This window comes from Bombina bombina, chromosome 1 (assembly GCF_027579735.1).
Source record: "Bombina bombina isolate aBomBom1 chromosome 1, aBomBom1.pri, whole genome shotgun sequence".
Lineage (NCBI taxonomy): Eukaryota > Metazoa > Chordata > Amphibia > Anura > Bombinatoridae > Bombina > Bombina bombina.
This window is the reverse complement of record NC_069499.1, coordinates 1,149,619,657-1,149,644,852: the sequence shown is the minus strand read 5'-3', so window position 1 is coordinate 1,149,644,852 and position 25,196 is coordinate 1,149,619,657. Positions and strand designations below refer to the sequence as shown.

Sequence of the window (25,196 nt, the reverse complement as noted above, 5' to 3'; positions counted from 1 at the left end):
ACCTCCCCTAGTAATACACGGAGGTTTTCCAGTTTAAATTTAAAATTTGAAATATCTGAATCCAGTCTGTTTGGATCAGAACCGTCACCGACAGAATGAAGCTCTCCGTCCTCATGTTCTGCCACCTGTGACGCAGTGTCTGACATGGCCCTAATATTATCAGCGCACTCTGTTCTCACCCCAGAGTGATCACGCTTACCTCTTAGTTCTGGTAATTTAGCCAAAACCTCAGTCATAACAGTAGCCATATCCTGTAATGTGATTTGTAATGGCCGCCCAGATGTACTCGGCGCTACAATATCACGCACCTCCCTCTGAGCGGGAGATGTAGGTACTGACACGTGAGGCGAGTTAGTCGGCATAACTCTCCCCTCGTTGTTTGGTGAAATTTGTTCAATTTGTACAGATTGATTTTTATTTAAAGTAGCATCAATACAGTTAGTACATAAATTTCTATTGGGCTCCACTTTGGCATTGCAACAAATGACACAGGTATCATCCTCTGAATCAGACATGTTTAACACACTAGCAAATAAACTTGCAACTTGGAAATACAATTCAATTAGAATAATATTAAAACGTACTGTGCCTTTAAGAAGCACAGAAGATCTATGACAGTTGAAAATTAATAAATTGAAACAGTTATAGCCTCAATCCTTGTAAACAACACAACTTTAGCAAAGGTTTAATCCCATTAGCAAAGATAACAAATTCTGAAAGCAGGAAACAAATTACAGAATAAACGTTTTTTATCTCAGTCAAACTATAATTCTCACAGCTCTGCTGAGAGAAATTACCTCCCTCAAAATAAGTTTTGAAGACCCCAGAGCTCTGTAGAGATGAACCGGATCATGCAGGGAATACAATGAGTTGCTGACTGAAATATTTGATGCATAGTAAAAGCGCCAAAAAACGGCCCCTCCCCCTCACACACAGCAGTGAGGGAGAACAGAAACTGTCAGAAAACAGATTAAGCAACTGCCAAGTGGAAAAATAGTGCCCAAACATTTATTCACTCAGTACCTCAGCAAATGAAAACGATTTTACATTCCAGCAAAAACGTTAAACATAATCTCTAGTTATTAAACAGCTTTATGTATTTCTTACAGTGTAATTCTAGTGAAGTACCATTCCCCAGAATACTGAAGTGTAAAGTATACATACATGACATTATATCGGTATGGCAGGATTTTCTCATCAATTCCATTGTCAGAAAATAAAAACTGCTACATACCTCTATGCAGATTCATCTGCCCGCTGTCCCCTGATCTGAAGTTTACCTCTCCTCAGATGGCCGAGAAACAGCAATATGATCTTAACTACTCCGGCTAAAATCATAACAAAAACTCTGGTAGATTCTTCTTCAAACTCTGCCAGAGAGATAATAACACACTCCGGTGCTATTTTAAAATAACAAACTTTTGATTGAAGATATAAAACTAAGTATAATCACCATAGTCCTCTCACACATCCTATCTAGTCGTTGGGTGCAAGAGAATGACTGGGAGTGACGTAGAGGGGAGGAGCTATATGCAGCTCTGCTGGGTGAATCCTCTTGCACTTCCTGTTGGGGAGGAGTAATATCCCAGAAGTAATGATGACCCGTGGACTGATCACACTTAACAGAAGAAAACCTAACACTAACCCCCGACGATCCACTTACAGTTATCGAAGTCCGGACATCCATCCTCATCCAGCCGGCAAAGTCCTCATCCAAGCGGAAAGAAGTCTTCATCCAGGAGGCCTCTTCGATCTTCATCCATCCGACGAAGTCCTCATCCCAGCGAGAAGAAGTCTTCATCCAGACGGCATCTTCTATCTTCATCCATCCGACGCAGAGCGGGTCCATCTTCAAGACATCCGGCGTGGAGCATCCTCTTCTAGCGGTCGTCGCTGGAAAATGAAGGTTCCCTTTAAGTGACGTCATCCAAGATGGCGTCCCTTACATTCCTATTGGCTGAAAGATTTCTATCAGCCAATAGGAATTAAAGGGGAAATTATATTGGCTGTTGCAATCAGAATTGAATACCCAGATAGAAAATAAATGTAAGAAATGTGGGGAGGAGGATCCGGGTATTATCCATATGCTATTTTTATGTACTAAGATTAGGCAGTTCTGGGTTAAAATTGATTGCCACAATGCAGCAAAATTGATTACCTAGTCTTTCTAATCACAGGGAAAAAGTTTAAAATATCGGGGGGAAAACTCCCTTTTCTTAAATAAAAAAGAAGAATGGGAATCAAAATATAGATTTATCCAATGGGTTATTATTCTTACGAGATCTCTTATTTTTAAGAATTGGATTAATAATGAAATTCCTTCTATTGGGGAAATTAAAAGTTTTCTGGTAAGGCAGGCAATCCTGGAGGCCTACGACACACAATTCTATAAAACAGATGGGATAGATATTTATAGTAGCATATGGATGGATTTCATTATATATTTGGGGAAGGATGTTTAGTCAAAAATTACTCAGATAATTCCATTAGTTAGAGCGGAGGAGGAGTTGGGGGGTGTTTTTCCCTTTTTTTTTTTTTTGGTTGTTTGTTTGTTTTTGTTTTTTGTTATTGATTTGTTTGTTTGTCTAGTGCCCTTGTGAGTATGATATGTAGGGGTCTGGCTATATACAGAGTAAGGATGAGGTTAGAATTACTATAGCTAAATTTATGGTGGTAAGTTTGGCACCTATGGAGATAGTTGTGTAATTAATGCTTTAGCCATATATGATCCTAGGCAAGGGTATAGTTGATTCATTAATGTGATGTATATTTTGATTTCATAAATGTTCCATTTGTTTTAAGAAAGATGTAAGGATAAATTATCCCAATAATCTCAAAGATTATAAAAAATGAGAGAAGTGTAAAACAGTAAAAGTTCAGCAGCCCTTAAAGGGATATTGTAATTACGATGTTCTGCAGTATTCTAATAGAATAACACAGCATCAGAGTATTATATTAAAATAGATTAAAGGTACACTGAACAGCTTTCCAATTTACTTCTATGATCTATTTTGCTTCATTCTCTTGTTATCCTTTGTTGAAAAGCATACCTAGGTAGGCACAGGATCTGGAAACTAGCCGCTAATTGGTGGCTTAGCATAAATGCCTTTAATTGGATTACTGATGTGTTCAGATAGCTTACACAATGCATTGTTGCTTCTTTAATAAGGGATACCGAGTGAATGAAGCAAAGTGGTTAATAGAAGTACACAGGATTGTTTTTTTTTAAATATATAAACTATAAAAGAAAACATTTAATTTGTAATGTCCCTTTAACACTGATTTTGCTGCAATCTATTTTCAAAAGTTAAACTACATCCACAAATGTCCTTATATAGAAAATCCACTCTGGACTGGAGTCTAGGAACTACAGGATTTGCCACTGATATTGTGTTGAGAAAATCTCCATTGTTTGGCGTTAACATAAAAGATAAGACAACAAACACAAATTAGTGATATATCTGTGGCAAGATTGTGCTTTTCCATTTTCAGGAATTAAACTATTAAAAAGGGGGCAAATTAAAAAATGAAAATATATTCAAGAGTCGTTTTACTGTGTTTTACTGTTTTATAATTCAAATTGTTTACAGTCTCTTTAAATAAATAATATATTCTGTCTCTTAAAACAGGAATCATTCAAAAATATATGTTAATAAATGGACAGTATGTTACATTTTTACAATAAAAACTAAAAGAAATTTAAAAAAAAAAAAAAAAAGAAAAAGAGAACTACTCTGTTTTACCCACTTCATTAAAGAGTCAAAGTTTAAACATTTATTAAAGGGACAGTCTAGTCAAAATTAAACTTTCATGATTCAGATAGGGCATGCATTTTTAAAGAACTTTTCAATTTACTTTTATCATCAAATTTGCTTTACTCTCTTGGTATTCTTTGTTGAAAGATAAACCTAGATAGGCTCACATGCTAATTTCTAAGCCGTTAAACTGCCTCTTATCTCAGTGCACTCAGTTTTCCACAGTTAGACACTGCTAGTTCATTTTTGTCATATATAACATTGTGCTCACTCCCGTGGAGTTATTTATGAGTCAGCACTGATTGGCTAAAATGCAAGTCTGTCAAAAGAACTGAGATAAGTTGGGCAGTCTGCAGAGGCTTAGATACAAGGTAATCACATAGGTAAAAAGTGTATTAATATAACAGTGTTGGTTATGCAAAACTGAAGAATGGGTAATAAAGGGATTATCTATCTTTTTAAACAATAACAATTCTGGTGTAGACAGTCACTTTAAAACAAGCAGCGAAATGTATTTGTATGTAAGTAACGCTGCTATACTAATGCTCATCTGCTGAAATATTATGTGAAACAGTAGAGTTTGGTGTCTTTTGCTGGGAGATCACTGGAGTCTGTACCTAATATACATTTATATTATTGCATTTTTGTGTACCATTTACTTCCAGAGAGTGCTTAGATATATTTATTTTAAGAGTTTAATATTTAAAGTGTATTTAGTCATAAACCAATCTTTAAAGGCTGCTAAAGCCACGTGGTAAAAGACTACCATACCAACTGTAGTCTGGCAGATGCTTGTCAAAATATAAAATATTACATATGTTAAAAATACCAAAGCTGTAGCTCACCTATGACCTTTTGATGTTTGAAACTGCCAGCATATTCAGAGAGATTGGCCAGTCTTTCTTCATTCTCCTTTGCCAAGTCAACAAGAATGTCCTCTAAGATATCTGTCGACACCACCCCATATACAGCACCAGGGATAGAGTGCGTTGCCTTTGGCAAACTGTTCATGTTTAAACTGTACCAACAAATGCAATAAGATGGAACAGAAAAAAATGAATATGAATGTGACCTTGATATTAATAAGATTGTGTGACTGACACCATTATGCCAGTCTGTTATACATTCATATAAAGTCAGATGTATAATATAACACAGTGATCAGTGTTCTATTACTTGTTAATTATTTATGAAGGACACTTAAGTTTAAACTTATATGCATTAAAGTCCACTGAGATGTAGACCATGAAGATTGTGTCTTCTGTGCTCAAGAAATAACTTTAAAGGAGAAATGATATAATTTGACATACTACTGGCAGTTATGAAATTGCAGTTTACATTTGTGGCATTGGCTGCAAAGCTAGGCAAAGTGCTTTGAGTGGCTTTTCACAGTTAACATATAAATAAATGTGACAAAAATTGTAATAATAGAAAATGTGCCACAATGTAAGTGCCAAAAATGAAAGGATATAAGTTTAATAGCAGCCTTTCAAAGCAGTGGCATATTTAGGTGTTATGCTGCCCTAGGCACTCAAAATTCTGCTGCCCCCTTATTCCCCTCTAAGGTTTTGGGCCTTTTTTAGCCGTAATATTTTATGGACAGGGAATAAAGTAAAATTTTTTATGGCATTTCCAAAATAAATGTTCACACACAGTCACAGAAACACAGACATGTACACACACCCCTATTTGCTGCAATATACAAAAAAAAAAAACAACAAACACAGATTTCTTGAAATAATTCTTCCCCAAACACAATTCTAAGTTCTGGTAGCCAACAGAACTAAAGGCAATAGCTTACTGAATAAAAGAAAGGTTCAGAGCCACCCCTAAACTGTAAGCTCCATGGGCAGTCTTTTATACCCCCTAGAATGTAAGCTCTTTGGACAAAATCTCCCTTTTATACTTGTATAATAGTTCTAAAATAACTGTAAGCTTCTTACAAATATAGCCACAAAAAAGTGATGTCCCCTCCCTATCTGCTGCCCTGGGCAAGTGCCTTATTTGCCTAGGCCAAAATATGCCCCTGTTTCAAAGCAAACTACTCTGTAGATAGGTTGTGCTGATTTTCTTCCAATACGATGAATATCTCAAAAAGGAAAAATAAAATAATATACTGGGGCCTATTTATCAAGCCGTCAACCGCAAATACACTGGAATTCCGCAGCGTAATTGTGGAGAGCTTGATTCCCCTTAGTTATCAAAGCCTACAGACCGGCAAAAGTAGAAATGTGTGACGTAACATACGATCCGCCGGTCTCAGTCTGACACAGATCGATGCTTACATCACTGCAGATGTTCCGAATGCAAATTCGGCACTATCTGACTACTTTTGCTAGTTATCAAATAACTACCAGGTACACTCGCCAATATTCCATCCCAGCGTACCTGGTTTTCAATCCGCCGCCCTGGAGGCGGCGGATGCCATAGGAATCAATGGGAGTCTGAAAGCAGCGAAAGCTCATGTTCGCTGCTGCCCGATATCCCATTGATTTCTAAGGGAGAATAAAATTTATGTTTACACCTAACACCCTAACATGTACCCGAGTCTAAACACCCCTAATCTGCCGCCCCCTACATCACCGCCACCTACATTATACTTATTAATCCCTAATCCGCCGCCACCTACATTATACTTATTAACCCCTAATCTGCCGCCCCCTACATTATACTTATTAACCCCTTATCTGCCGCCCCCTACACCGCCGCCACCTACATTATGTTATTAACCCCTAATCTGCTGCCCCGACACCGCCGCCACCTACATTATACTTATTAACCTCTAATCTTCCGCCCCTACACCGCCGCCACCTACATTATACTTATTAACCCCTAATCTTCCGCCCCTACACCGCCGCCACCTACATTATACTTATTAACCCCTAATCCACCTACATAAAGTTATGAACCCCTATCCCGCCACAACTAAATAAATGTATTAACCCCTAAACCGCCAGCCCCCCACATCGCCATAAACTAAATTAACCTATTAACCCCTAAACCTAACAACCCCCTAACTTTATATTAAATATTAACTCATCCCTATCTTATAATCAATTTAAACTTTAAAACCTTTAAAATGACATTAAACTATATTAAATTAATAATTAATCTACCCTAACTATTATACTAAAATTAAATTAAACTATATTAAACTAATAATTAACCTACAATAACTATTATAATAAAATTACATTAAACTATATTAAATTAATAATTAATCTACCCTAACTTTTATAATAAAATTACATTAAACTATATTAAATTAATAACTAATCTAACCTAACTGTTAGACTAAAATTACATTAAACTACAAATTAAATTAACTATATTATATATTTAAACACCTAACCCTACTCAAATAATTTAAATCTACACTAAAAAATTACTAAATTACAAAAAACTAACAACTAAGTTACAAAAAATAACAAACACTAAGTTACACAAAAAAATAAACACTAAGTTACAAAAAATAAAAAAGAAATTCAATCCAATCAGCCAATAGAATGTGAGCTCAATCCTATTGGCTGAATGGATCAGCCAATAAGATGAAAGCTCAATCCTATTGGCTGATTGCAACAGCCAATAGGATTTTTTCAACCTTAATTCAGATTGGCTGATTCAGATTGGCCTTTTCAGGGCAATGGGGAGCTTAGGTTTTAATAGTTAGGCTTTTATTTGTGGGGTTGGTTGTGTGGATGGTGGGTTTTACTGTTGGGGGGGTATTTGTATTTTTTTCAGGTAAAAGAGCTGATTTCTTTGGGGCAATGCCCCGCAAAAGGCCCTTTTAAGGGCTATTTGTAGTTTATTGTAGGTTAGGGTTTTTTTTATTTTGGGGGGGCTTTTTTATTTTCATAGGGCCCTTAGATTAGGTGTAATTAGTTTAAATCTTTGATAATTTCTTTTTTATTTTTTGTAACTTAGTGTTTATTTTTTTGTGTAACTTAGTGTTTGTTATTTTTTGTAACTTAGTTGTTAGTTTTTTGTAACTTAGTAATTTTTTTGTGTAGATTTAAATTATTTGAGTAGGGTTAGGTGTTTAAATATATAATATAGTTAATTTAATTTGTAGTTTGATATAATTTTATTATAAAAGTTAGGGTAATTAATTATTAATTTAATATAGTTGAATGTAATTTTATTATAAAAGTTAGGGTAGATTAATTATTAATTTAATATAGTTTAATGTAATTTTATTATAATACTTAAGGTAGATTAATTATTAATTTAATATAGTTTAATGTAATTTTAAAGGTAAGTTTAAATTGATTATAAGATAGGGATGAGTTAATATTTAATATAAAGTTAGCGGGTTGTTAGGTTTAGGGGTTAATAGGTTAATTTAGTTTATGGCGATGTGGGGGGCTGGCGGTTTAGAGGTTAATAACTTTATTTAGTTGCAGTGGTCTCAGGGAGCGGAGGGATAGGGGTTAATAACATAATGTAGGTGGCGGTGGTGTAGGGGGCAGCAGATTAGGGGTTAATAACATAATGTAGGTGGCGGCGGTATAGGGGGTGGCAGATTAGGGGTTAATAAGTATAATGTAGGTGGCGGCGGTATAGGGGATGGCAGATTAGGGGTTAATAAGTATAATGTAGGTGGCGGTGGGCTCCGGGAGCGGAGGAATAGGGGTTAATAACTTTATTAGAGTGGAGGTGGGCTCCGGGATCGGCGGTTTAGGGGTTAATAACTTTATTTAGTTGCGGCGGGGTCCGGGAGCGGCGGGATAGGGGTTAAACAGTTTAGTATAGTGGCGGTGTTTAGTGACAGTATACAAATAAAGCTGTGAAAAGGCCAAAGAGCAGCGAGATTGATGACTGTTAGTTAACAACAGTCCGCTGCTCATCGCCCTGTACTTGGTGCGCGGCTTTTTGACAGATTTTTTGTTAACTATGGAGAACGTATTCAGGTCCGTGGCAGCGATGTTAGGCGATGTCAGGCGAGCGTATTGGTGCCGTCGAATGCAGCACAGTTGACGGCTTGATAAGTAGGCCTCACTGTCTCAATGGTGTTACAGTGAATGTGTAAGAATTTATTAATTCAAAAACACAGATACTCTCATTTGATAGAGCTCTATCATTTAAAAGGAAGATGTATGCTGAAAGGGACACGCAACACTTTTTTCTTTTTCTTTCACGATTCAGATAGAGCATACATTTTTTAACAACTTTACAATTTACTTATTTTATCAATTGTGTTTTGTTTTCTTTGTATCCTTTATTTGAAAAGCAGCAATGCACTACTGGGAGCTAGATGAGGCACATATGAGCAGCCACCAATCACCAGCTAGCTTCCAGCTCTGAGTAGGTAGGACACTATAAAAACACCACTCAAATGGACAAGTAGTCTATGCTAAAATGGATCTTGCCCTGTTGTCATGGATAATATGGCATTACTGTGGAGAATTAGAACAGTCAGCCTGAGAGAGGCGCTGTGCCACTGTGACAGAGTGAACTGGAAGTGATTCAACCAGTGTGAGGGGCTGGACCTGTGAGGGGCAGAGTGAGAGGGGTCCAGTCAGTGGCTGGACCACTCTGACAGGAAGGAGCAAAAAGGGTTCTGTTCTGCCTCATACTGAGGATAGTGGCAGAGGCCAGGGTTGAGAGGGACCCAGCTTCTGATGGGCTGGGACAGTGCATTGTGATAGCAGACGTGTGGACACACACAAGCACCAGCTGTCAGTTCCACAGACACATGCCCATGTAGAAGTATTCCCACAGCCGCCACAGCAAACCAGGACCAGTCCGATCAGTAAGTAAACTGAATCACGTCACCTGCACAAGGTGTTCTTCACCAGGACATAGGCTGCTTTAATGCTATACATTAGGACACAGGCTGCAAGAAACAGAGGACTAGATTACAAGTGGCGTATATATATTTTTTTCGCTCACACTCTAACTGCCCTCGAAGAAAAAAATTAGCATGGCGATCTAACGTGCGAGCGAAAGACTGACTCTGGATATAGCGACAATGCTAACTCCTTCTCCCCATAAGCTTCTATGGGGCGTGCAACAACAACAAAAAAGTGGCAGAATTTTTCCTCACTTTCTGCAATGAGAATTTTTTAGTGAAAAATGTTCTGCCAGGTCATTTTGAAATAACATTCAATTTAAATTTTGTTATTTTTAAAGAAATGTTTCTTGAATACATTTTTTTCCTTTACTCTTGCTCTAACATTACAAGGTAGAAATAAAAAGGTGCATTGCTCACAAGAACATCTTACATTTAGAAGTCAAAGCTTTGCAGACTGGGAATGGCTAGGTGCAGGGTTCAAAATCCCAGAGAGCCAGTCACTGTTCTCTTCAAACAGCACTTTACGCTGGATGCACTGTGTTAAGAAAACCCTACGCAGTGCAGCCAGAGCAAAGCTCTGTTTGAAGAGAACTGTTTAATGTAGAGCAGTGCTGCTAAGTAAGTGCTAACAGATATTCCATGTGTCCCATTCTTTCTGCAGACATGCTGCATTTTCTGCGATGACATCTCAGATCACAGCATGTTCTGCCTTGGGGCAAAAAACTATCAGTTATCGATCACTTAATAATCCAACACTGCTGTAGATCAACTGTGCTAAACCCAAACGTGTTAGGAATACTTTACATTCCTATGTTCTTCACTTTTTAATTATATATATATATATATATATATATATATATATATATATAATTGTTTTGTAAAATATATATCTATATGAATATATACAGATATATATATATATATATTTATTTACAAATAAAAATAAACAAAAGTATATATATGTATACATGTGTATTTATGTGTATACAGTATATGTGTTTATATGTATGTAAGTGTGAACATACATATTTACACATATAAACATATACAGTATATACATACAAATACATATTTAGGGGTAGATTTAACAAAGGTCGAACAGACATGATACGCTGTAGCGAATCATGTCCGCTCAACCTTTCTAAATGCCGACAGCATACGCTGTCAGCATTTAACATTGCACAAGCATTTCTAGTGAAATGCTTGTGCAATGCCACCCCCTGCTTACTGGTGGCCAATCGCCCGCTATCAGGGGTCGTCAATCATTCCGATCGGATTGGGATGATTTCAGTCCACCACCTAAAAGGTGGCAGAGAAGTTAAGGAGCAGAGGTCTTACGACCGCTGCTTCTTAACTTCCGTTTCAGGCGGACCTCAAACGATCGGGCTCCAAAGCAGCATGCGCTGCTTAATAAATGAACCCCCATGACTTCTTTTTTTTTAACCCTTACAGTTTACTTTAGGTCTCAAGTCGCGCTAAATATTCTAGCGGTTTTGACTTTCGCTTGTAATATAAGCAATTTAGCACGGTTGCAATATCCATTGATGGCATAGTTTGCACTCGAGCTAACCAATATGCTTTACCATAACTTGTAATATCATGTTGCTTGCTAATGTTAGCATGGCCCAGCAATATTACTTATCGCGTTCCACACTATCATTAACGCACCACTTGTAATGTAGGCCAGACTGTTTTAAGGCTAGACATCTAAGCACAGCTTGCTTAGCTGCTGGTTGCCTGGACACAGACTGATTTTCCACTGGACAGTTAAAAAAAGCTTGCTTTCCTGCTGGACACTGTGACACAAACCAGTTTGCCACTGGATACCTGTAAACTGACTGCTTTGCTGCAGGATACTGACTGTTTTACTGCAGGACACTTTAATGGAATGGAAACCTAAATGTAGAGTGCTTTGCTGTTGAACACCAGGACACATACAAGACTACTTTACTATTCTATATAGGACACAGGGTACTTGCTGCTGGAACCCAGGACACTAACTTATTACTTAAGACAGGAATACAGGCAAACACAGAAATAGCTATATAGCAGTGGTTTTCAATGTATGAGGCAGCTTCCCCAGGGGGCGCTAGAGTATATTAGGGGAGGTACGGGAGCAGTGACACTTCACACTATCCTATGGAAATCAAAAGCAGCAGACTTTTTCAAAAGACAGAACAGTTTTTAAGAGCCAACAATCACACTGGCCATGTCATTATGGAATAAGGTAAAGGGTGGCATGTACAGTAGGTGTAAGGCACTAAACCGTAGTTTGTTGTCTTGATCAATGACTTGCTTTTAATACAGGAGTAACAAAGTGCAAATGGAAATGTGAGTGAAGTACTTTTTTGGTTGGGCAGCTGTGTCTAAACTCTGGATCAGATTTAAATTCCACAAATTAATACTAAAAATAAATATAAATGTCTTTTTAAGAGAAAAAAATAAAGTAACATCTATTATAGAGGCTGTCTTGTTCGCCAGAGGGGAGGGCCACTGCCTAAGACTTTGAAAACACCTGCTATAGAGGATGAAAAGAACAGCAAAGCGTTTAACAGACACACAATTGAGTATTAAAGTAGTGACTTGTACACTGCTAGGAGCATAAAAGCACTGCTGACAGGCAGCCAAAAATGTACGTTTATAGTTTCTGGCGGTCATGTGTGTGCACTACTAGGCAGCGTAACTGTAACAGACCTTGACAGCAGCCCAAACACTGGTAGGTGCATAGTGAAGTTAGTCACCATTGTTGCATTTACTCAACAGGATTTTATATCCAAAACCAACAACAGTCATATGTAACCTATGCTTCATCCTTTCAGATTATCTCTCAAGTCACCCTTCATACAGAGTTTCTAAAGATTTCTTTGCTGATGCTCATTACTCTCTGCTGACAACTTCTTAGAGAATGTATGGAGAGAGTGGTGTGTACTCAGTGGACACACCACGCCCTTAGGGGGCGCTTCCTCAGTTCCAATATAATAGGTGATATGGTAGTGCTTGTAATGTCTCGACAGAAAAAAACAGGCCTAAATCTAGAAATATGATAATAGCAACAATAATAAAACTATAAATAAAACCCTAAAAAATCTAAAATGTGGACATAAGTAAGTAACCACAATGCTGAAAATGATAATAGTAAAAAACTATATATATATATATATATATATATATATATATATATATATATATATATATATATATAGATAGATAGATAGATAGATATCAAAATAACAAAATAACAAGAGTATTGCATTGAGCAATGATACTTTTTTTATTGGACTAACTATACATTTATAAGTTGACAAGCTTTCGGAAGAGTTCCTTCCTTTATCAAGTCTGAAGCAATACTGACCAATTCAATGGAATTTACAATTAAATCTTAAAAAACAGAATAGCTAAGGAGACAGAAAGTGCAGGGAGAGGAGGAGGTGTCGTAAAAATCATGAAAAAAAGTATCATTGCTCAATGCAATACTCTTGTTATTTTGATATCTAAATCTCTGGACTAACATGGCTACTGCAATCAACGTGACTATGGAAGATACTGAATATAGCCATAAAAAGAAGCAAATCATGAAACTGATCACAAAAGAAACACAGATCAACAGTGATATATACTTCCTATCATCCTGCAAAAAAAAAGAATCTCATTCCAAATGGACTGAAAATTAAGAATCCACTTGCAACCACTCATAACTGTGAGTATGCTGAAAAACTTTGCAGACGTACCAGTGAGAAACTGAGAAATAACCTAATTCATCAACTATACAGCAAAAAGCAAATAATAAAAGACCAAAAGCAGCTCCTACTACAAAAACTACAAGAAAATAATGGGTGCAATGAAGAAATTAAAAAAGAAATGCAACACTTCCACAAAACACAACAACAAAATTTTATCAAGAAGAAAAAGAAGAAACTTGCATGCCTGTCACAAAACAGAATAAAACACCAAATGCAAGAAAACAGAGCTCCAGGTGACAGATCAACTACAACAACAAATGACCAAACGTCAACAGACAATAACAGCACCTCATTTAAAACTCAAACTGTCACCAACCAAGAAAACCACACAGAAAAGTCAGGGATTGTGAACCTTTCAAACTACCACCTGTCAGGGCCAGAGATATCAGTACTGTGTAAAGGATTATCATTCTGTCCAAGTACAAATCTAGACAAAATCCAACTGTACTCAGACTTAGAGGAATTCTTCAGGAGATTGCGGCTAAAAGAATTCTTCTATGACAAAGAAAATACCAGCACTAGGGAGGACTACAATGAAAAGAAAAAGAACACAATCTTCACACCTGCAGCAGGACGCAACACAAAATTGGACAGCTATATTGAAAGCTTCCGGTTGGGAACTGCATCTCTGCTCAACACACAGCAGAAAAAAATAATGTATAACCTCTCACATTTAGAAAAAAAACGCTATAAAAAACTTAAGAAATAATGAAAATATTACCATTAAGCCTGCGGACAAGGGAGGAGCAGTGGTGATCATGAATACACAGGACTACATCACAGAGGGAAATAGACAATTATCAGATCAAACTTATTACAAAAAACTGGAAAAGGACCCCACCCAGGAATACACTTTGCAACTTCGAAAAATAATTAAAACATTCCCTAAACACATGCAACATAAACTGGACAAACTGGTGCCCTCTAACCCTAGCATAGGGACATTCTACATGCTCCCAAAAATCCACAAACCAGGGAACCCAGGAAGACCAATAATAACAGGCATGGACACACTGACTGAGCAACTATCGGGCCTAGTGGAGAATATTCTTAAGCCCTTAGTTATTAACACCACTAGCTTTATAAAAGACACCACTGATTTTCTTAACAAAATCAGCCAGATAACAGAATTGCCAGAGGATACTATACTTGTGACAATGGATGTGGAATCCCTGTACAGCAATATTCCACATAAAGATGGTATTGATGCCTGCTTAAACTTTCTTTCCTCCAACAGCCCTAACCAGACATATAGTGCTTCTACAGTCAGTAAATTTACAGAATTTATACTTACTCACAATTATTTCATCTTCAACCACTCCATCTACTTACAAACCATGGGAACAGCCATGGGCACCAAAATGGCACCACAGTACGCAAACCTCTTCATGGCTGACTTAGAGCAGAGATTCCTAGCCACTCACCCTCACAAACCCTTCAAATACTTTCGCTACATCAATGATATTTTCATCATATGGACAGAAGGAGAAAAAAACCTTGAACATTTTCATAAATCATTTAATCTATTTCATGCATCAATCAAGCTTAAAATGAACTTTTCTAGAGACTGTGTCAGCTTCCTGGATACAACAATATCCATCACAAATGGCAAACTACACTCATCTGTATACAGGAAACCAACAGATAGATGCAGCTACCTCCACAGCTCCAGCTCCCACCCCAATCACATAAAAAAATCCATAATCTACAGTCAGGCTACAAGATACCACAGAATTTGCTCAGATACCAAGGACCGTGACAAACACCTCATCACACTGTCCCAATCATTCAGAGAAAAAGGTTACAAAACAAGGATTATAAATAAAAAAATTAACTCTGCCCTCAATACTCCACGTGAACACTTACTACAATACAGGGAGAAGAAAAACATATCACGTATCCCACTAGTAGTCAAATACAACCCTGCTGTGGAAGGGATACGAAAAATCATAAAAGACTTACAGCCACTACTCTTAGAGGATCCCACACTCAAAAAAATCTTTCCAAAACCCCCAATCCTGGCATACAGACAACCACCTAACCTAAAACAGAAATTGGTACATAGGAAGCTACCCCTTGAGAAAAAGAACACTCAGAATGGAACCAAGTGCTGCTATAAAGCACTCTGCAAACTGTGTCAACACGTTTGTGAAAGCAGCACAGCAAACCACAATAATAAATCTTATAACATTAAAGGGGCATATTCATGTATATCTGCAAATGTGGTATACATGATACATTGCACTGCATGTGAAATGGGATGCTATATTGGAGAAACAAGCCAAAAACTGCACCTTCGAATGAACTTACACAGACACTCAATCAAAAACCACTGTGAAACAAAATACTGCACCCCTGTTGGTCACCATTTCACCCAACCTGACCACTCCATCCAAAACCTCAAAATCAAAATTCTCAGAGGCAACTTCAAAAACACCATGGAAAGAAAAACCTTTGAAATGAAAATGCACTTCAACCTGTTTAATTCTAAATGTTGACTCTGGATTCTTAACACATTATCAAAATTTTTTGTAATATACTTTCATTTAGTCAATTACATTGTATATTCCACATTCTTTATACATAGGTACACAGGTAAGCCTATGTCCACACTTTTGTCTTTTTTTTTTTTTAACTTTTGCACTCCCCCTGTATATACAATTTCACATCTTTATAGATATTGATTCAATGTTGATATATAACTTTATGTCAGTATATGCTCTATGTATAGCTATATATTTCCCCTGTCTGTTCTCCTACACTGGACCTCATGATTTTTACGACACCTCCTCCTCTCCCTGCACTTTCTGTCTCCTTAGCTATTCTGTTTTTTAAGATTTAATCTGTAAATTCCATTGAATTGGTCAGTATTGCTTCAGACTTGATAAAGGAAGGAACTCTTCCGAAAGCTTGTCAACTTATAAATGTATAGTTAGTCCAATAAAAAAAGTATCATTGCTCAATGCAATACTCTTGTTATTTTGATATCTAAATCTCTGGACTAACATGGCTACTGCAATCAACGTATATATATATATATATATATATATATATATATATATATATATATATATATATATATGAGAATATATATATATATTACTAAAATATAAACATAGATTGGAAAAAATATTAAAACCAATTCAAAACCAATTAATGATAATGTGAAAGTCTATGAGTCCAGGGTAATGACAGTTCCCAGATGTTAGAGGCTGCACTCTGTCAAAGGATGGCTATCCTGTAGTATGGAATCTAAAAAAGAATAAAAAACAGAGGCGCCACCATGGCCTAATATCGCCAGTACAGGTAAAATGAGCAGCAGTATGAGAATGTGAATACTCACAAACATAAAGCACCCCACTGGTGCTAGTAGAGCAGACTGACACTTCTCAGTGGTTCAGCACACTGTATCCAAAGCGCAGAGACAGTCAGGAATCCTCTGACACTCCAATGTATATGTGCCTATGGATAAAGGAAAAAGCAACACGACATGGCCCAATATCATCAGGACAAGGGGAAAATAATACCAATTGCTTGAACTTACAAGATGGTGGGCACCTGCAGGTGCAATCTCAACAAACTGGAGCCAAAACGTCGCCCAGTAGACTTGAAACAGCAATCCTCAACAGGAACCAGGATCAACGATATAATTTATCACAGGAGGTGAAAAAAATACACACAATAGCAAGTGTATAAAAGTATAAAAAGTCTTTATTAACACAGCAACTAGTTTCTCAGCCTACTCAGGGCTGTTTCATCAGGCTATCTACTAGCACCAGTGGGGTGCTTTATGTTTGTGAGTATTCACATTCTCATATTGCTGCTCATTTTACCTGTACTGGCTATATTAGGCCATGGTGGCGCCTCTGTTTTTTATTCTTTTTTAACTTCTTAGAGAAACGTTCACAACCCATTTTCTTTTATAACAGCAGTTTTATAATAGTAAAACCTCAATTTTTACAGTCTATTTACTTTTTTTGAGCTGACACTAAACACTATGCCTTTTTTAAAAAAAATATATTTTATTTTCACTGTTTCCCGCACGGCTACTGGCTAAAAGGTGAAAACGTCACCTCACAAACAAAACCCGAGCAGCTCAGGCCGCGTTCGGGCAGCGCTCAGGAGCTAGTGGAGGCGCTTCACTCCCAGCGATGACATGGCGCTAGGTGACGTCACAAGCAAGGGAGCTTCGAAAAAACGTTTGCATGTGCAAAGGGATCTGCTGCACAATAATAGACTGCGCATGCGAACGTTTTTACTAAGCTCCCTTGTAGCTGCCTGTTACACAATACCGTTGTTATGCCGATTATTGCCGAGAATGATTTCCCCAGTCTCTTAGCAAACATCGGAACTTTGACCCACCTCCATTCAGCTGCCCTCAGCTCAGCCCCTGTAGCTTATCCTGCACTGAATAGAGGTGGGTCAGAGTTGCGATGTTTGCCAAGAGACTGGGGAAATCATTCTCGGCTCTGGGGATCAAAATCGGCAATTCCCCGAACCCCGCCCACACATCTCTAACCCACCCACACATCTAGTTTGCTAACACACAACGATCGCCAGCCCACCCCGTAAGGGAAATACACAATGATTGAACGTCAGGTTTTTGTGTTTATATACATATAATATGATTTTTTTGTGTGCTCTAGATAATGTAGCCCATTTCTTTTCACTTCATACACTACGTATGAAGTGAAAAGAAATGGGCTACATTCTGTAGAGCACACGAAAATCATATTATATGTATAAAAACATGGCAGCCTCCACAGCAACACGTGTGTGGAGGCTGCCATGTTTCCAAGCATCTGAGCTTGCTCTGAAAAGTCCCAGCTTCATACCTCCCAACATTTCAAAATTCAAAAGAGGGACACCCCCCCAAAAAAAAAAACATTTGAAATATGGTGGGCAGGGCTTAAAAAAATCATAAGATTAAAATAATATAAATAAAATTCTAAATAAAGTCATATCTTTGAATACACTTAGGCAGCAAATCAAACACAAGCTCAAACCACTGGTATGACTATGTGAGCTATGTATTTAATTAGCCTTTGCAAAGACATTGCTAGATATTTTTATCTTAATTGGACATTTAATAATAAATTCTTTAAAACTACTCTCTGCAATCCCCATTAATATTCTAGATTCTGGCCTTTAAAATCAGCAAAAATGCACAGTAGCACACTACATAGCATACACTTACACATGCAGATACACACACACTACATTGCATACACTTATACATGCAGATACACACACACTACATAGCATACACTTATACATGCAGATACACACACACTACATAGCATACACTTATACATGCAGATACACACACACTACATAGCATACACTTATACATGCAGATACACAAACACTACATTGCATACACTTATACATGCAGATACACACAAACACACACACTTATACATACAGATACAAACACACACACTTATACATACAGATACGCACACACTACACAGCATACACTTAAACATGCAGATACACACACACTACATAGCATAAACTTATACATGCAGATACACAAACACTACATTGCATACACTTATACATGCAGATACACACAAACACACACACTTATACATACAGATACAAACACACACACTTATACATACAGATACGCACACACTACACAGCATACACTTAAACATGCAGATACACACACACTACATTGCATACACTTATACATGCAGATACATACTACATAGCATACACTTACACATGCAGATACACACACACTATATAGCATACACTTATACATGCAGATACACACACACTACATAGCATACACTTACACATGCAGATACACACACACTACATAGCATACACTTATACAGGCAGATACACAGACACTACATAGTATACACTTATACATGCAGACACACACACACTACATTGCATACACTTATACATGCAGATACACACAAACACACACATTTATACATACAGATACAAACACACACACTTATACATACAGATACGCACACACTACACAGCATACACTTAAACATGCAGATACACACACACTACATTGCATACACTTATACATGCAGATACACACTACATAGCATACACTTACACATGCAGATACACACACTACATAGCATACACTTATACATGCAGATACACACACACTACATAGCATACACTTATACATGCAGATACACACACACTACATAGCATACACTTACACATGCAGATACACACACTACATAGCATACACTTATACATGCAGATACACACACACTACATAGCATACCCTTATACATGCAGATACACACACACTACATAGCATACACTTATACATGCAGATACACACACACTATATAGCATACACTTATACATGCAGATACACACACACTACATAGCATACACTTACACATGCAGATACACACACACTGCATAGCATACACTTATACAGGCAGATACACAGACACTACATAGTATACACTTATGCATGCAGATACACACACACTACATAGCATACACTTACATATGCAGATACACACACACTACATAGATTACATTTATACATGCAGATACACACACACTACATAGCATACACTTATACAGGCAGATACACAGACACTACATAGTATACACTTATACATGCACATACACACACACTACATAGCATACACTTACATATGCAGATACACACACACACTACATAGATTACATTTATACATGCAGATACACACACACTACATAGCATACACTTACACATGCAGATACACACACACTACATAGCATACACTTATACAGGCAGATACACAGACACTACATAGTATACACTTATACATGCACATACACACACACTACATAGCATACACTTATACAGGCAGATACACAGACACTACATAGTATACATTTATACATGCATATACACACACACACTACATAGTATACACTTATACATGCAGATACACACACTACGTAGCATACACTTACACATGCAGATACACACACACACTACATAGCATACACTTACACATGCAGATACACACACACACTACATAATATACACTTATACATGCAGATACACACACAATACATAGCATACACTTATACATGCAGATACACACACACTACATAGCATACACTTACACATGCAGATACACACACACTACATAGCATACACTTACACATGCAGATACACACACACACTACATAGTATACACTTATACATGCAGATACACACACACACTACATAGCATACACTTATACATGCAGATACACACACACTACATAGCACACTTACACATGCAGATACACACACACACTACATAGCATACACTTACACATGCAGATACACACACACTACAGAGCATACACTTACACATGCAGATACACACACACACTACATAGCATACACTTACACATGCAGATACACACACACTACATAGCATACACTTACACACGCAGATACACACACTACATAGCATACACTTACACACACAGATACACACACACACTACATAGCATACACTTACACATGCAGATACATACACACTATATAGCTTACATGTATACATGCAGACACACACACTACATAGTATACACTTATACATGCAGATACACATACACACACTAATTATTTTTTTAATGCATGGGGCAAGTCGGGACAGATGGCTAGCAACCCGGGACATGGGGACAGGCCCCGAAAATCGGGACAGTTGGGGGTATGCAGCTTTTCCAGCACACTGGAAGCGCTAGGACTTACGTCACCAGAGCGCTCAAAAAAACGCCAGGCAGAAAACGCTGTGAGAAAAACGCTCCAAGCGAGTTCCAGTACGCTTGGAGCGCTGCCCGAACGCAGCCTCAGTGAAACAAGTAAAGGAGCTTTCAGCATGAAGTATTTTATACTTAATGAATGAAAGTCGCCTTATTTGTTCCAATAGTAATTCCTAACGCTAGGATTAATTGCCAATCACTTTTAATTTATATTACATCAGTCTCTTGATTTTTAAGTTACTCCCAGTCCCATCCCTGCTCCTGCCCACCACATTTCGAATTTAGAAACGGTGGGAGGTATGTAATACGTTTACTACGTTTCTAACACAAAATGGATACATTCCAAAAAAATAAACGTGGGTGAAATAAACTTTTAGATACAATAACCTCATAGCTATACCTACACAAAACATAACAACATTTAAACGCAATACACAATCCAATTAGTATAATAGTCTGTAAACTGTCATGCGGGTTATAATAAAGTTCAGTGAAACATTACTTTGAAACATTTCCCTACTTTCAGGATGTTTGGCGGCCATATTTTTTATGGTAATAAGCTTATTTTTAGATAACGATGTAAAAGTCTGACGAAGGAAGTGTTCCATAAGTCATACAAAAAAGTAATAAAACACGCTATATTTCTGCATAGTAAAACATGAATCTCACAATCTAAGATCACAACGTCACCCGGAAATTGTTATATGTGCGACATTGGTGACGTTATAATCTCGCGCAGGTACTGAACATGGCGGAGAAGGGGAGCTCGCAGGGGTCATCACCTAAGTATGCTCAGCGAATAGACCCAAAGCAAGAGGCACTAACGCCGCAGCAGCTTGATTCCATGCGCAAAGCTGAGCTAGCTCAGTGGGGCAAAAATGTGAAGAAGCTACGGGGGCGAAACGTTATAACTGGGCTCACCATAGGCGGCATCGTTCTGGGCATATGTATCCTTCTTAATGTGACGGATGACAAGGAACTGGTTCAGAACTTAGTGGATGCTAGTATTAAAGTGTGTGTGCGTTTGGTATTAAAACATCGTAGTGGCTTTCTTTTTTAGGGCTAAGTGTGTTTATAAGAGGATGTAATTAATATTGCATTATTTGTTAATATCTGTTATGCTGATCATGCTCATTATAGTGATGTTTTTTTCATCAGTGTGTGTATATATGTATATACATTCTGTGTAGACTGAATGTGTGCCTCTCTATATATTATTTCTTTTGATGCTTATGGCCAAAATATATTTTTTTTGCGTTTAAATGGATGGAGAAGTTGTCACCCAAATGTTGTATCTAGATTTTTTTTTTTTTTTGTTTGAGGACAATCTAGAGAGAATAAATAATTGTTTTTCATAGACTAGAAACCTGCTCACAAATGTTCTTATAGTCTCTTTGCTTCCCTTCCCGTTTATTATTATTATTATTATTATTATTATTATTATTATTATTATTATTATTTTTTATTTAAATTTCAGTTTTGGAAAGACATCCCTGAGTTTGATGTACTTATTTACAGACTATACAAGAGCACTATTATTAATAAAGGGATATGAAACCCAAACATTTTCTTTTATGATTTAGGTAGAACATACACTTTTAAACAACTATCCAGTTTACTTATATTATCAGATTTGTATCATTGGTTGAAGGATCAGTAATGCACTACTGGTTTCTAACTGAACACATGTGAGCCAATGGCCATTAGTTTGTTTGTGTGTGTGATATATATATACATACACACAAACACCTAGGTTATTTGCTGCTCCTGAGCTTTCCTAGATAAAGCTTTTAGCAAAGGATAACAAGAGATGGAAGCAAATTATATAGATGCTCTCTCTAATTGGCAAATTAAAAATAGTTATTTCATGATTCAGAGCATAAATTTTAAAACAACTTTCCAAGTTACTTCTATTATCTAGTTCTTTTCGTATCCTTTGTTGAAAAGCATACCTAGGTAGGCTCAGTAGCAGGGAACTAGCTGCTGATTGGTTGCTGCACATATATACCGCTTGTCATTGGATTAATGTGTTCAGCTTCCAGGAGTGCATTGCTGCTCATTCAATATAGGATACCAAGAAAATGAAGCAAAATTGATCATTTTAAATAAATTGGAAAGTTGTTTAAAAATGTTGTATGCTCTATTTAAATCACAAAATAACTTTTGTTTTACATCACTTTAAATATTTCTGTTAGAGGAATCAACCAGTATGTAGTTGCTGTCTTTTGTTTATAGACTAGCAGTTGCCAGTGCTGCTCATTTACTAATAGAATAGTTTATTGTCTGCATATAAGTATCAGATTGCTGCTTTATAAGCAAGTTTTTGATGAGTTGGCTTCTGTTTTTCCTTGACACATTTTCTGCTCAAGGTTGTTAAACCTTGTAGTTTTATGGCTTGATTTTCTGCTAATGGCTCAAAGCTTTTTGGCAGAGATTCTGTAAATAGTGAAAGGCCCTGTTTGGGCCAAAATTAGAATCTGTAATTTAAAAAGATTGTAGGAAGGATGTAACAACATATTAAAACTACTTTTAGGCTTATATTTCTCATCTCCAGATATGAAGGTGAAAGAACAGCAGTGGTTTTGCTCACACTTAGGAATTCTTAGCAAGCAGTTGTAGATGCTCTGCATTTTGAGGGAAATAGTTGGACTAGGCCGATACTACAGGGTTTGATTTTCTATTTCCCTGGAAATCTTACAAAATCCTGTGATCTCATGTAATGTGGCCCTGTCTGGGTGTGTCATTGTGTAAAAGATGTTTGCACTTTAGGCAGGCATTGGTATCACACAGCATTTGATAGTCCCAAATGGAGACTGCTGACTGACTTTAAAAATATTTGAAGTAGCATAATCCTAGTTGAAACAAACTGGTATGAATGGCATCTGAGTAAATAACTGCTGAATGATGTCTTACAGATTTGAGCAAGTTCTGCTGTTATAATTTGACTTAGAAGCTTTTTTTTCTACACATTGATTTCTTCTTATGTGCATTTTGCCTTGGTTTGTATGTATAGTTTTATTAACCACGCACGTATTGATAAAAAAAAATAATAATCCCATAAAGTTGGTTATTTTTCTTAACATATTTTAAGATGGATACACTTTTTATTCTGTGTCCCAGGAAAAGTTTTTAGATGAGCTGGAGGATGAAGCAAAAGTTGCTCGAGCAAATTATCCAAAAACAGCTGCCAACTGAAGATATCTGCTATTGTTACAAATCACAGATGTTTTTTTTTTATTCTTCTATTTATCTATAATGAATGTATATCCAGGTACATCCAGATTCCACTCTTCTACACTTATAAGACATTAAGAAGGAACTTTCTGTTTTGTTCAACCTTACGAGGGGCTGCTACAAGTACCAGGAGATCACTATGTAATAAAATTGAAACAAAGGATTCAGTCAATAACTGAGCGTTGTCCTGCCTTTTTAAATGTTTCAGTCTTTGATGCTATCTTTCTAAATTTTATCTATGCATAATATACTTTTTTTGCCCTAGATGGTTGTGGGTTTTCTTAAAATTGTTTAAAGGGATATTGAACCCAAATTTTTTTTTCTTTCATAATTCAGATAGAACATGCAACTTTCTAATTTACTCCTATTTTTTCTTTATTTGCTTGCTATCTTTATTTTAAAAGCAAGAATGTAAGTTTAGATGCCGGCCTATTTTTTTTTTTTTTTTCACAACCTGGGTTCTTACTGATTGGTTGCTTAATATCAGCCAGTATTACTATGTTAAACGTTTTGAAATCTCCTCTGCTGTGATTCTAAGTGTTTTAATATGCAGCTTGTTCTGTAAATATTTGTACTGAATGAAATAATTTCACTAAATAATTAGAAGTTGTTGCCATTATAACTTATTTTTTATTGGTTATGTAAACTCATAACTGGCTAATGGCAGTTGAAGATCATTTAATAAATATACAGGGAGTGCAGAATTATTAGGCAAGTTGTATTTTTGAGGATTCATTTTATTATTGAACAACAACCATGTTCTCAATGAACCCAAAAAACTCATTAATATCAAAGCTGAATAGTTTTGGAAGTAGTTTTTAGTTTGTTTTTAGTTATAGCTATTTTAGGGGGATATCTGTGTGTGCAGGTGACTATTACTGTGCATAATTATTAGGCAACTTAACTAAAAACAAATATATACCCATT

At 36.8% G+C, this 25,196-nt stretch overlaps 2 protein-coding genes across 2 annotated transcripts in view; one reads left to right on the top strand and one right to left on the bottom strand.

Annotated features, from left to right (window-relative positions):
* Positions 1–4,766, bottom strand: part of CNTD1 (cyclin N-terminal domain containing 1) — a 238,998-nt gene extending 234,232 nt beyond the window's left edge. The window contains exon 1 of the mRNA XM_053717997.1: positions 4,601–4,766. Coding sequence (XP_053573972.1) covers positions 4,601–4,766 — 166 coding nt within the window. The remainder of the gene's footprint in view (positions 1–4,600) is intronic.
* A 16,983-nt stretch (positions 4,767–21,749) lies between these two features.
* Positions 21,750–24,444, top strand: LOC128641662 (cytochrome c oxidase assembly factor 3 homolog, mitochondrial). Its single transcript, XM_053694197.1, has 2 exons — positions 21,750–21,982; positions 24,127–24,444. The coding sequence occupies exons 1-2, from the start codon at positions 21,784–21,786 to the stop codon at positions 24,228–24,230; spliced, it is 303 nt and encodes a 100-aa protein (XP_053550172.1). The 5' UTR covers positions 21,750–21,783; the 3' UTR covers positions 24,231–24,444.
* Positions 24,445–25,196: the final 752 nt, after the last annotated feature.

Coding starts and splice junctions, on each gene's coding strand:
- LOC128641662 (XM_053694197.1), top strand. CDS start 21,784: ATGGCGGAGAAGGGGAGCTCGCAGGGGTCATCACCTAAGTATGCTCAG. Junction 21,983..24,126: donor CGGCATCGTTCTGGGCATAT/GTATCCTTCTTA, acceptor ACATATTTTAAG/ATGGATACACTTTTTATTCT.